This window comes from Macrobrachium rosenbergii, chromosome 12 (genome assembly GCF_040412425.1).
Source record: "Macrobrachium rosenbergii isolate ZJJX-2024 chromosome 12, ASM4041242v1, whole genome shotgun sequence".
Lineage (NCBI taxonomy): Eukaryota > Metazoa > Arthropoda > Malacostraca > Decapoda > Palaemonidae > Macrobrachium > Macrobrachium rosenbergii.
Window position 1 is genome coordinate 14,565,501 of NC_089752.1, and position 15,000 is coordinate 14,580,500.

A 15,000-nucleotide genomic window follows, 5' to 3' on the forward strand; every position below is an offset into this window, starting at 1 on the left:
TGCTCTCCGCTTCGCTGCGGAAATGAATAGAGGCGGCCTCTTGACGTTAGCGATGTCATTTTCATCCACTTCCTACGCAACGGGGAATGTAGTATCAACAGCCAAGCATCCAATATCCTCTACAGAATCAGAAACCTTCTGCACAGATCCAGATTTTTCAGAGCAACAGAGTATTATGGAGACTGAAGGACTAATTATTCAATTCTCCTAAAAATGAATACAGAATGGCGAATCAGAAAGAATTTCACTCTTTCCAAAGGACGCCATACGTCATTTATTAAAAGCTTCAAATGCGTCGCAGTCTATTTCTGTCTGTCTCGATTCAGCCAGCCTTGTGCTGGCACGGGCTCTTGCTCTTCGGCAGCCCGTAACATGTCACAGTCTTTTTCAGTCAACAAGAATTGGCGAATCAGTAACTCTTGTCACGACGTTCCAATCTCTGCTCAAACAGTAAGGAATTATCGAACCAGGAATTGGTTTAAGAGTTCCATTTGGCTTTCCACGTATCAGGGAACGGTGAATCTGGAACTAAGCTTACCACTTTATCCCAAAACAACAACGACGAGAGAGTCGGAAAATAAGTATTCCATTTTTTCCAAAAAGAACAAAAAAAAAAAGATCAAAAACTCTAGAAACAAGGAGACATTTCTGTGAAAATTCAATAACTTCAACGCTAAGCAGCTGATTTGGAATAAATCGAATTTCCCTACGCATTATCTCTCTCTCTCAACAACACTACATCTGACGTATTAAATCAACTGCTGTCATGTGTTCACGCTACATATCAAGCTCTATTATGAGAGAGAGAGAGAGAGAGAGAGAGAGAGAGAGAGAGAGAGAGAATAGTCTCTGATGACAAGATCTTGTCATTTCGTACAAATACAGAGGGATAACCTTTGTATATCAGATGTAGAATTTTAGAGAGAGAGAGAGAGAGAGAGAGAGAGAGAGAGAGAGAGAGAGAGAGAGAGGCTAGATGGAAGGGTGGGGTTGGTTCCAGGAAGTAAGGGGGGTCACTATAGTTAATCCTTTTGAGGTTAAGTTAAGCGTAACTATCATATGAGAAAGTCCTTTCCAAGGTTCGTTAGTGTCTTACGGCGCTTCCAGGGATGAAAGGGAAGGGTGGCCGGGGCAGCGGATAGGAGTGGATAGGGGAAGGGGAAGGGGAGAGGGGGTGAGAAAACGAGAATCGTTACCTAAAAAAAAAAGGGGGGGAAATATAGGAAGGAGAGAGAGAAAAAACTATATTAATCAGAGAGAGAGAGAGAGAGAGAGAGAGAGAGAGAGAGAGAGAGAGAGAGAGAGAGAGAGAGAGGAGGGGAGAAGGACCGAAATAAATTACTATTTTTTTATATGTGCAAAGTTACATTAATGAGAGAGAGAGAGAGAGAGAGAGAGAGAGAGAGAGAGAGAGAGAGAGAGAGAGAGAGAGAGAAAGAAATTACTTATTTTATATGGGCAAATACATTAATGAGAGAGAGAGAGAGAGAGAGAGAGAGAGAGAGAGAGAGAGAGAGGAGAGAGAGGGGGGGGGAGAAAGACCGAAAAAAATTTTTTCATATGGGGAAGATATATTAATGAGAGAGAGAGAGAGAGAGAGAGAGAGAGAGAGAGAGAGAGAGAGAGAGAGAGAGAGGGAGAGAGAGAGAGATCCCCCCCTCTCTCAGCCTGATGAAACGCATTACAAGACTACAAAGTTGATGCTCTTGGACTCTTCTTTGATGCTGTTTTCCTCTCGTCACAGGGATGCTGGACACGGATGCAATTTACAAAGGGGGATGGTTTGGGGATGCTCGCCAGAGGGTTAAAAAGTGTGAGGCGTGTGATTATGAATGCACACACTCTCACAGAGAGAGAGAGAGAGAGAGAGAGGGAGAGAGAGAGAGAGAGAGAAATCCCCCTTATATTTCTTAAATTTCGATAATTCCAGAGGTGTGTTTCATCGTCCCAAATACTTAAAAATTAACAACAAGGAGAGAGAGAGAGAGAGAGAGAAAGAGAGAGAAAGAGAGAGAGAGAGAGAGAGAGAGAGAGAGAGAGAGAGAGAGAGAGAGAGAGAAATCCCCCTTATATTTCTTAAAAATTTGATAATTCCAGAGATGTGTTTCATGTCCTAAATACTTAAAAAATTGACAACAGAGAGAGAGAGAGAGAGAGAGAGAGAGAGAGAGAGAGAGAGAGAGAGAGAGAGAGAGAGAATTATTCCTATAATATTTCTTATATATATCTCGATAGTTTTCATGGTGTTTCATCGTCCCAAACGTTTAAAAATTAACGAGAGAGAGAGAGAGAGAGAGAGAGAGAGAGAGAGAGAGAGATTTCCCTTATATTTGATGGACCAAAGGATGTGTTCCATCTTTCCCTATATTTAAAAACAAATAAAAAGCAACAATAACTAAAGAACATTTGAGAATTACATTAGCTCCAAAATAAGAAAATTACCTTTTTCAGAATGTTGTTTTTACCCTGAAAATGATTAGCGATAATAAATGAACTACCGCGAGAAATATCTAGTGACTGAAGTGTACTGGAATTAAACTCGAAATATATTGATAAAAAAGTTTAAAATAAATACAATAAGTAGTTTTCGGGTATAATGTTTCACTGCTTGCTGTTGGGGAAATTTGGTGGGGAATGAAAATGAAAGATTAATGATGTAGGCAATGCAAATGCGTAACTATACACGTTGTATAATAAAAAAAAATAATAATGTTAAGAATTCCACAATGGTGTAATTGTAAATATATATAAAAATATATACAAAACGATTTTGTATGTATTTTTAATATATATTTACAGTCACACCATTGCGGATTTCTTCACCATATTATTGACTCTTGGGATGATGAGATTTTTATGAATAATAATAATAATAATAATAATAATAATAATAATAATAATAATAATAATAATAATCTTTGTAAATAAAACTAGCCAAAATCGAACCCCAAGTCACCCCGATCAATATGGAAAAAAAAGGCCATTTACATTGAACAATTTTCGAGGGATTGAAATGATAGCAACGCGGAACGTGTCGGGACATGTGTTTTGACAGCTGCCCGCATTGGCCACCGCCGAAACGAGTGGGCGGGACGCAAAATAAGCCCCACCAATCAGTCGGGACAGAGGCCAAAATAATGTAGCTCGCTGGTTGATCCCGCATGCACTCGCAACCAATTAACGGCTTACATTGTCAGGCTGATGTTTGGATAGGTTTGCGGATTGATAAATCCTCCCTGTGGTGGTCGAGAGAGAGAGAGAGAGAGAGAGAGAGAGAGAGAGAGAGAGAGAGAGAGAGAGAGAGAGAGAGCAGATTGGTTATTTAACATGTGACATAATGTTTTACGGAAATTTTTCCTTAATTCTACTTTTTTAAGTCTACTGCTGCTTGAAGATCATGAATGTCTTAAAAGAGTTACGAATGAGCTCTCTCTCTCTCTCTCCCCGTAGAGTTGGTCTGTTTTTGGGTAATTTAAGCCCTCTTCGTATGAAAGGTGTATAATGCTTATTATCAAGGTACTTAGGTATTTGGTACGATGGCTTTGCCTTTATAGGGTGTGGTGTATAACTTGAATTGGCTAAAATCATTATTATTATTATTATTATTATTATTATTATTATTATTATTATTATTATTATTATTATTATTATTAATCAAAACATGAAGAGGTTCTCAGGACACCCAGAATGGTCATTCCCGTGCCCAGCAAGCTTCAACATAGAAAACCAACAAACGATAAAAGTCGAGAGCGAAGAGGAGACAGCACCAGGCTATAATTAAAAGTGAAACAAGTAAAAAAAATGTTGCATAAAATTCATAAACATAAACTTGAAGAACCGTCACAAATGCAAAAGTATTAATGGTTAATCGTACAATCCACGTTGCACAAAAACAGCAGAGACAACCTACCACTTCAAAGGACACCTTCGACCCCTTGCCTGCTACTCAAAGCTGCGTTCACGCCCCTGTCAAGTTGACCGCCCACCCATACGCACCCCTGGCAAAACCTCGAAAAAATTCGAGAGTAATTTCATGGCAGCTAGATGTAATGAAGGTGTTCCTTTTCCCCCCCCTAATACGTTAAAAAACTGATGAGTTCAGCTAGAGTAAAAATAACGCGGTTATTTGCCCCGGGGACGTATTGGCACTGTAGTATTTCGAGTGTGGCAATGCATCTTTATCTACCCATATCTATGTATCAGTATCTTTATATACTGGATGCGCATGTATGTATATAAGGTATGTTTAACAGGAGTGTATTTGTATGCATATATATACATATATGTATATATATATATATATATATATATATATATATATATATATATATATATATATATATATACAGTGTAGCTTCATGATTGTATATAAATCACGGTGTGATAAAAATTTCATACAGTATATGTATGTATATATATGTGTATATATATATTATATATATACTGTATATATAAATATATAATACATGTATGTAACAAATAACTTTAGATACGTTTAACAGGCGTGTACTTGTTGTTGGTAATGCATGTGTAAATATATACGTATGTATAAATACACACACACACACACACACACACACACACATATATATATATATATATATATATATATATATATATATATATGAACTTATAATAATTTACGAAGGCGATAAGTCATTACAGAACAAAGTTAATGGTCATCAAACAGTACTAAAGAGGGGGAGAGAGTTGACATCGGAGAGTCTATCCTTACCCGGTACTGATATGAGAGAGAGAGAGAGAGAGAGAGAGAGAGAGAGAGAGAGAGAGCTAACTAAAGGGCAAGACAGACAAAAAAGTGATTTGTTTACTGACTAGGGAGGGGGGGACAATGCGTATGAGGATTAAACTATAACTATGAGTAAGGTAGATAAAATCTATTTCTGAAAAACTATAGAAAAAATATGACAGCTAAGGATCGACGAAATTCGGATAAACAGTAAAAATAATAACATCCATATATATGCATACATACTTACATACACACTATATATATAGTATATATATAGTATACATATAGTATACATATATATATATATATATATATATATATATATATATATATATATATATATATATATATATATATATATATATACACAGTATATATGTAAATATATATTCATATATATGAATATATATTTATATGCATAATATGTATATGTATATGTATATATGCATATATATATACATACATACATACATACATATATATATATATATATATATATATATATATATATTTTATATATATATATATATATATATATATATATATATATATATTTTTTTAACAGATATATGCTGCTCTCGTCTTTCTGGCCCCTTAACACATGGGTCAGTATTCAATATCTTGAGGGGGGGTGACCACCAGACAGTGATATGAGGAGTTTCGTGGCAGTCACAGCAATGTCTGGGGAGGAAAGGTCAGATCAGGTAGCTTTTAGATTAGTCACGGAGTTAATAGACATGCTAAGTGTCCCTTTAGATACCCTTGTCTCAAGAACTATATTCCTGTGATCTCCTGTCTGCTGGTTTTAATTGCTTCTTTCAAGCATGCGACATTCCTCGTTCCCCTTTTCCGGTGCCCGAGGACATCCAAGCGATAACAACGGCTCCAAAGATGATGGACAACTTCAAGGGCCCGGCTGGCCAAGGTAGTCTCGGCTGAGAGCTCATACAAGCCACACTGTCGTTCCCTACGCCCGAAATCTACGGCCGTAGTCTTTATTCCTGGCATAGCTCCATGCTAGATTGTTAACAGAGGGCATATGGGATCAAGTTCATTCTGTAGATGCGCACACTGCAATATTGGATTACCGGTAGCGGTAAGTCCCAAAGTAGCAACTAAATGCCAGTTTCTTTTTTCTCTCACTTGATTCTCTCAGACTTCCTTTTCAAGATTTCATTTCCCAATACAAAATCTCTTAGGAATGCCTGTCATGTTTAGCTCCCCTGTGATTTATGCCCAGTAAGTGAATTTTTCTCAGTGATATAGATTAAACATCCCACCATTGTGTTAAATTCTTGCTCAGTAACATAAGAGTAAAACATCCCTCCACTCTGATAAATTATTGCAAATGAGAGAATCTTTTGTGTATGAATTCTTATCAGGGAAATCTTTTCCAGAGACGTGTTATCTCGTCCCTTGTGTTCTGCCACCTGTCACCTTGTGAACGCTGCCTTAGAAAATTTCAACTTACGTCTTGTTGCCGGCAAGACAGCTTCTGAACTGATAGTCACAGCAACCAGAGAAACACGAGCCAAGGCTTTGTAATGCGTTATCATTGCGTAATTACTATTGCATCTTGAAAACCTGTTAACTGTAAATTTGTAATCAGATACATGTTGCACTCTTTTGCTGGGTTGCATTCCAGCCAGAAGTAATTCTAGTTCACTTGTTAGCTGTAAATGCTGTTGTACATTAAGTGTTGCACTTCTTTTGCTGGATTGCAGGCCAGCCAAGCTTCATTCTACTTGTTTGAATTGAGTGAAATAAAGTAGATTAAGATACCCCATCGGCTTTCTGGCGACCTGTCCTTTTGTGTTAAATGTGATTAGAAGGTAAGTTTTTATCCTTTTGTTACATTTTACTTACATATTTGGCTCTGGGTATTTTAATCATCCGAACTCATCCAATATATGTATAATATATATATATATATATATATATATATATATATATATATATATATATATATATATATATATATATATAGGACTTGATTTAAACAGGTTGGTATCTAATGAAGATATTTATTCGGAAATATTTACGCTAGATAACATCCTATTTAAATGAGGCCCTGTTATTAATTTTATCAATACACAGAAAAAGTACAATTGATAAAATTTAGTATATATTTATAATATATATACATATATATAGAGATATATATATAAATATATGTATATATTTATATATATATATATATATATATATATATATATATATATATATATATATATATATATATATATATATATATATACACACACACACAGACATCCACAGAGAGGGAGAGAAAGAGAAGCGTTTAATCTAACATTCCCCCTCGCCACTCCTATAGGTTTAGCCAATCGACGGAGCATATGTCGAGTGACCAAGCGAGTGGCAGGCGCTCTGGGACAATCCTCCTTGGCAAGAGCAGGAAAACGTAAAGAAGGATCAAGGAACAGTCAGGAAATGAGAAAGGAAGGCATGAGAGGGGAGATAATACTTAAGGGAATAAAAGAAAATAGGAAACTGACAGCTGGGGAGAGAGAGAGAGAGAGAGAGAGAGAGAGAGAGAGAGAGAGAGAGAGAGAGAGAGAATATGGAACAGTGGTCTAAAAACTGAATGCAAGGCAGAGGCTGACTCTGTGTAAAATACATGTTATGTTATATATATATATATATATATATATATATATATATATATATATATATATATATATATATATAGAGAGAGAGAGAGAGAGAGAGAGAGAGAGAGAGAGAGAGAGAGAGAGAGAGAGAGACTGAACGCCAATGAGCAAAATTACACGGGCACATAGTGTACAGGGGTCTGTAAGTCGTAAAATGTGGTAAAAAACTCGTTGAATAAAACATACTAACCATCCATGGAAACTGACTGTAAACAAGAGGAAGAAAAAATAAAACAAGTCACTCGACGATAAATTCATGAACAATAAAAGAATGTCACAGAAGAGAGAGAGAGAGAGAGAGAGAGAGAGAGAATTCCATGGAAAATATAGATACCACACACGCGTATCCTTTGTAGCTAGCAGGACCAGCAGAGGGTAATGGAGACTGACGAAAAATAAACAATAGACCGACGCCGGAAAGCGAACGTTCGCAGAGGCACAACAAACGCCTTTGAACTTAGCAGAAAAAAGAATGAAAAATATACTTCAGAATTGAGCATTGCATGAGAGAGAGAGAGAGAGAGAGAGAGAGAGAGAGAGAGAGAGAGAGAGAGGGTGTGACTATTCGGGAGGAACTGTAAAACGGTAATATATATACGAGAGAGAGAGAGAGAGAATTCTAAAATGTGCAACAAAAATCGCATTTTCTCTTAAAGAAAACGGGGGCTGGGGAGATAATGTCCGTCACTTGTGTATCGAGCCGATCCAAACTACACCTTTACACAACACATGCAAATACGCAGGCGCGTGCTCGCGCACACAGACGCATACACACGCACGCACCTCAAAAACAGGCCGGTGGTATCTCTCACTTTGCATTACCTATCCGATTAGTCGGCAGTGATGAATATTTAAAAGCAGTTCATTACACCGTGATGGGGCTGGCTGGCGGGGGGGAGGGGCCCATCAAAGAGAATTTTTTATAGCTCGCTCTCACTGACGTACCTTTTATTCGTAAGTCTTGATTTGCATTTTGATATGTGTTGCTCTCTCTCTCTCTCTCTCTCTCTCTCTCTCTCGAACGCCTCCATTCGAAGCAATGATAGTAATCATGGATGCATCAAAAGCATTTAGCTCTCTCTCTCTCTCTCTCTCTCTCTCGTTTAAAACAACAATTTCTCTCTCTTCTCTCTTGAACACAATGACAGTCAAAATAAAAGTAAGAGCTCTCTCTCTCTCTCTCTCTCTCTCTCTGGGGGCTCCCACCCGCCCACCCACACCCAAAGCACAGATAGTGGTTGTGAGGGCAACCGAAACAGCTAAATCCACACTAACGTGTGACCAGGACGATCAAATGAAAACAATATATCCATTCTCTGCGTGTTCGCAAATTCCATTTTTACCTTTTTCATTTTGAATAAAGTTCATGCAGTACGTAAAATAGAAATACAACAAAATGTACAAGCGAAAATATGCTACGGGCGAAGCGTCACAATATGCACTAAAATGACAGCGGAGCATTTTTACCCTTAATGAATTGTTGCCTCTGTTTCAGTATTCGATCAAATCTATATCCGCAAACGAATAATAAATCTTGGAAATCACGATTCGCGTCCCTAGCTGTCAAGCATCGACGCGTTAGCATCAGTAACGGGGTTGATTGAACGACTCAATCAACTGGCGGAGCGGTTGTCTTGTTTACGAGGCTTCACGTAAAGAGTCTACGTTACCAGATTTTTACCTTGCGGGCTGTCACTTAATCAGGCGCCTACTTAGAGGCGGGGCTTCTAAGCCATGAACAAACAAAGGTGTAACCAGTTTATGTACAATTTCGTGAAGTGTTATTTTTTGATGTTTTGGCATTCAACCTGGTACCCTCTAACCCAGCCAGTCGGGGGACAAGCCAGTCCAACTTGCTGCTGGTCTCAAGCCCGGATAAATGGCGAGAGATGCTGCCTGGTCTAGCCAACACAGTATGAAAACCATGGCAAAAACTAAATAATGAATCTCGAGTCAATAATGGAGTGCAATAGGGCTAGGGCGTAACCCGTAAGCGACGTGCTGTAGTATCCCCTGACAGCAGTGAGAACAATGCAAAGGGTACCACAGAAGTCAGGACTGCGGCTAAAGAAGTTAGAAGATGCAAGGGATAGAAATAGATAGAGAAAGTTGACTCGAGCGGCCGACCCTGCTATACAGTACAGTGGGACTAATAAGGTCAACAGAAGAATTGTGCCTGCTTATAAATTACTTGTATTAAAAACAATAATGGAAATCAAGTAGTAAATTTCATGCAGAAAACTACAATAAAATATCAAAAATATGGGAAAACAATAACAAGGTCCTTTTCCACATCAAACAATCGTCTTCATGTAGCAACTGTCCTAAAAGATCATTTTAACACTTTTTGTTTGCATATTCAGTTTTATATACAATCATAAGTCTACATAGCTGAGGGCTGAAGTGCTGATTGGAGGCGCATAAGGAATTGCTTCTTTTTGGTATATTTTCTCTTAATGTAAAAAAAAAAAAAAAAAGGAAACTAACAGCCTAACAGAGTTTGCTGTAAAGTGCAAATTATGATTTTTTGTCGCTTCATTTACATCAGCAATCACGGAAGAACCACTTTCACCGGTCAGCTTCATCGTCAAAAAGTTTAAGTCAGATATTTGGGACTAAATACATGAAACAGTAGATTCAAGTATACTTTCAACTTTCAAGGCGAATTACGATGTTAATAACTAAAATTGGGAAGAAAAGTTCAAAATTATACAAGGAGAAGACTAATGATCGTCCATGATATTTTCCAACCTGACTGCTAGAAATTATCTTTCAAACTAATTACATCCTAGAGAAGGGTTGGGAAGGATTTGGTCCCATTCTGCTATTGTACTGAGATTGCATTAAACATTTAATTTCAAACTAACCTTCAAAATTATATAGGAACAAACAACCTTTGAGTATCTGCTGACACAATATAATGTTGAAAATTTGCAGTTAAAAGCTAAATTTTGAAAATTAGGAGCTAAATGTTAATTTTGTTGAACTAGGTCAGCTATACAAAAATTGTATTGATTTCTTAATTCAATGTTCTGGTTATAATAATAATAATAATAATAATAATAATAATAATAATAATAATAATAATAATAATAATAATAATAAAAACGAAGTCAGGAATATTTCACTTCCAATAAAACCTGACTTCGGAAATTTACCTGAAAGCTAAATTACAAGCTATCTTTGTAAAAGCCAAGCTCAACAAAAACTATGTTTTGAGCCCAGTGATTTCAGACTTCAACGCACGAATTGAATTTGAGTCATTTTAGTCTTTTCTCTCAAAAATTACGTCAGACTGCTATAATCAGTTACACATCACGGATTTAAAAGTGGCGCAGACACATATTACAGATTACACAGTATTGCGTTGCCTTCAGACAAGAAAATAGCCTGAAAGTTTTAATTTTCTTCTCAAAGCTGCCTTGGAGATGACTGAATTACAACTGAGATCATAAAGCTGGTTCTACATCTGGAGAGAGCATCTATTCATACAGTCGAATTAAAAGTTCGGAAAACAGATCTTTTCACGGAAACAAGTTTGTATTATATTACACAAGTTTCCCCGCGTCCGGGAACGACTCCCAAGTTACAGAGGAGAAACAAAAGAAGATCAAATAAATTAATTTAGGTCGCGTAATGGATACGGGGCAAGAGGTAATTTCGCATTCTCGTAGTCAGATGGCAGAAAACCTGAGCGCTATTACACTCAGAGAAAATAAATATACTGATATAAATTGCGTTTTATATGGTAGGCTATGAACACTAGCGGATCCAAAAAAATTCATGGGGTGGCACTAATTTTCATATGCATACATACATACATACATATATATATGTATATATACACACACATATACATATGTATATGTGTATTATTATTATCATTAAGAGTATTGTTATTATTACTGTTATTATTTTTTTCTCAAAATTTTATTGTTATTTCTATAATAGATTTTTTATTTTTTCCCATTTTTATATTTCTTTATGTTATTATTATCTAAATCTTCAATATTATTTTTTGTCATTTTTTTCATGGTGGGGGGGGCCACGTGCCCTGGATCCGCCATTGGCTATGAACATACTTATGCAATAAGCCAAAAACGGTTACTGACTTCCCAAGCGGTGCAATTTTATACGTATTTTCCAGAAGTTAAGTAATGCAGCAGTTCACAGTTTGAACAAACCTAGCTGTGTAGATTTCTTTTGAAATAGGAAAGTGATTTTGACAAAAAGAGTAAACAAATTAAATATAACTCTACCAACAAGAACGCAACCAAGTGCTATTTAAAGGAAGAAAACGATTACATTATCGACAACTGTTTATGTTGGCGATAGTGTAATGGCAACAACCTGACAATAACGAAAGTACACATTACCTAAAAGTACAGCACATTCATATAGCAAGTTATATCTGCAGGTTTTCAAACAAGTTATTTCGAACAGCAACATGCAAAACTGCAACAGAAAATTATTAGGCCAGAAAAAAGACGCTCTTAGTATTATTGTATTTAATCCTTATTATTCAGCATAAAAGCTATCGGATTATGCAAAATCCTGAACGTGCCTTGCACACGTCCACGAAGTAGAAAGTCCACTAATGAAAGAAGAAAGTAAGAACACAGGCACATAAAGAAAGCTGTAAAAAATGCAGAACACAGTGAGCCATAATAACAATGGCAAAACTCAACTTACAAGGAAATAGAAAAAAGTTTAAAGTATTTCCATTTCCAGACTGATAAAAACGAGTTGCAAACGCGGATAATAAAACCAACGGATGCTCTCCATTGCAAAGCTGCATGAGAACAGAACGTTCTTATCTGCATGCATGCGACATTGGGCGGGTCTGTTGTAACTCAATGGAGTCTTTTGTGTTAAAAAAAGAAAGAAAGAAAAGCTCCATGGGTCCTTTGAGTTCGGGAATTCGTTATGTATTTCCTTTGAATTTCAAACCCCGTTTTTTCTGTCCAAGTGATTCAATTTACCTTTGAGTTTATAAGCTTTTCTGCTCAGTTTTAGAGTTGAAAGATATTTCAGCTTGTCCTCCTCTGAGTTTACCCACTTCCCTTTTGAGATTAAGAAACATTCCCTTTGAATTCTGAATTTTAAAATGACTCTTTATCCTCAATTAGTAAATCTCTCCAATTGTCTTTGAGCAGATAAAACTACGTGCTCCTCTTCCTCCTCTCTGGTACTAAGAAAACGTTAGCATTGTGTTTTTGATTTGGGGGGCTATTTGCCTTTTGTGAGTCGGCAAATGTATCAGTTTGATCTTAACTTTAGAATCTAACTTTAGAAAACATTCTCCTTGACTTCTGAACTCTTAATTGTATTTCTCAGTAAAGAAATTTCTCAAGTTGTCATGGAGTTTATAAACTTCAAAGCTTCTTTTTTTTGAGTTTAGAAATATATCGTACAACGCCTTGATTTTTTTGTGAGTTTAGACATTTCGCTACACGTATTTGAATGAATAAGCTTTTCTTCTTTTTTAAATTCAAAATCAGTTTTACCATCTTCCAAGTTCAGAAGATACGTTTTTGCCTGTTTTTACTCCTTTTGGAGATCTTTTAATTTGTCTTCTGAGTTTACGTACCTCCATCATGCTCTTTTAAGCACAGAAACATCTTAGCTTGTCATTTTAGTCACGAAATAACTTAACAGTAACAGTTGTAAATATCAGTTCTTTCCTCTTGAACTCCGTCCTTATATAACTGAAGTTATGAAATCCACCTCTTAAACTTGAAACGCATGACGTTTCCCAAACACTTCAAGTGGATGTGAAATTTTCAAATTTTCTGTAACCATGAGTTTTGAAAAACACGAGGGACAAAAACGACCTTAATATAGTCGTTTGTAATTCTTTGGATATCCAAGAAATCTGGTAAATGAAGAAAAGAAAAACCAGTAACAAAAGCAACCAAATCAAGAAATTGCCATAAGTTTGTAAACAACAGCTAAGAGATGAGTAAGGAACACTAAGGCATACAAGCACGGAGTTTCAAAATAACATTAATGATTAACGAAACTGCAGACTTGCAACAGAATTAATGCATGGACTAACCAGTTGGTGCTAGGCATCCTTGCCATGAAGGTTAACAATATATTCATGATTGTTATTTTCCAAGTTACTGATCTGTCCCGTCTTAAGGCGAAGTCCTTCCACAATATTCGCTCAATATTCCTTCCCTTTCCATTTCGTCTTGTCTCTGATTTACCTAGAGATTTATAATTTTCTCTTTTCGAAAATATTCTGCAAGATGAAAGGACTAAATCTCTCTCTCTCTCTCTTCCAATAAAGATCAATCTTATATCTCTCCCCTGACCAAGTGGCAAACATGTTCAGCATTTGGACACTCGTCAAAGCCTGATTATTTTCTGTCAAATTTTTCTTCAATTTAATTACAACAGACATAACAACTTTCCAGGTTCCCCGGAAGTGTAAAGATAAGTAAGAAACAACAGCAAAAGCGAGAGAATGAAATGGTTGGACCAGAAAAAGAAAATGAAAATTCATGTATGGAAATTTGTTAAACCTGGAGAATTGGGCAATAAAAATCGAGGACCATAACACTGCATGCATTTTAAGAGCACACACACACATACAACTACTACAGGCCCGGCTTGCTTAACAAGCTGCGGTAGGCCTACATGCAAGAACAACAGTTTTTCTGATATTTTTCAAGAATACAACACACTTACTAGAAGATCGGCTTACATCGACAGATGCGTTAGGCTTACAAGCTCAAGACACTTGCGTCTTTTTTTTTTTACTTTTATAAGCACAATACACATTACAGGGACGGGTTTACTTCACAATACGAGGTAGGCCTAAAAACACAAATCTAAATTTTATTCATCGTCTTCTAGTATCACAACAAAACAACACAGCTCCGTATTAAAGATTCTGTAAGGGTAAAGCTTAGTGGGTCCTGGGGTAAAGAGCAAGCCACAAGACATCTACTGGAGGTCCAGCTTATTTTACAATATGAAGTAGGCCTATAGGCACGAGGCATCTTTTACTTTCTCGTCAACAAACTGTCTTCCCTTACCTCATCTCTGTCCCCTAAGGCCTCGCCGCTCTCGATCCTAAACCTGCGGCCGTTGAGTTCACTCCCCTCCGCCTCCACTTGGGGTAACTGCAAGAGAAAGTGTTCAAAGTTAGTTTTAAGGCACCACGATCTGCATTCCGGCCTGCCCTAGGGTGCCAGAACCATTGAGGGCAAAACGCGGCCTTAAATAAAGAAATAAATACACACACACACACACACACATATATATATATATATATATATATATATATATATATATATATATATATATATATATCTATATATATATTATATATATATATATATATATATATATATATATATATATATATATATATATATATATATATATATATATATATGTCTGTATTACATAGAAATTATATATATATATATATATATATATATATATATATATATATATATATATATATATATATATATATATATATATATATATGTGTGTACTGATTTTAAAGAATTTATTGAACGCACTCATACACATTTACAAACCCTTTCGCTAGCAGAT

General features: G+C 36.2%; 1 protein-coding gene across 1 annotated transcript in view; it reads right to left on the reverse strand.

Annotated features, from left to right (window-relative positions):
- LOC136844410 (GTPase-activating Rap/Ran-GAP domain-like protein 3) overlaps positions 1–15,000 on the reverse strand; it is a 907,028-nt gene that overhangs the window by 464,605 nt on the left and 427,423 nt on the right. The window contains 1 exon segment of the mRNA XM_067113570.1: positions 14,472–14,558. Within this exon segment, the coding sequence (XP_066969671.1) occupies positions 14,472–14,558 (87 nt within the window).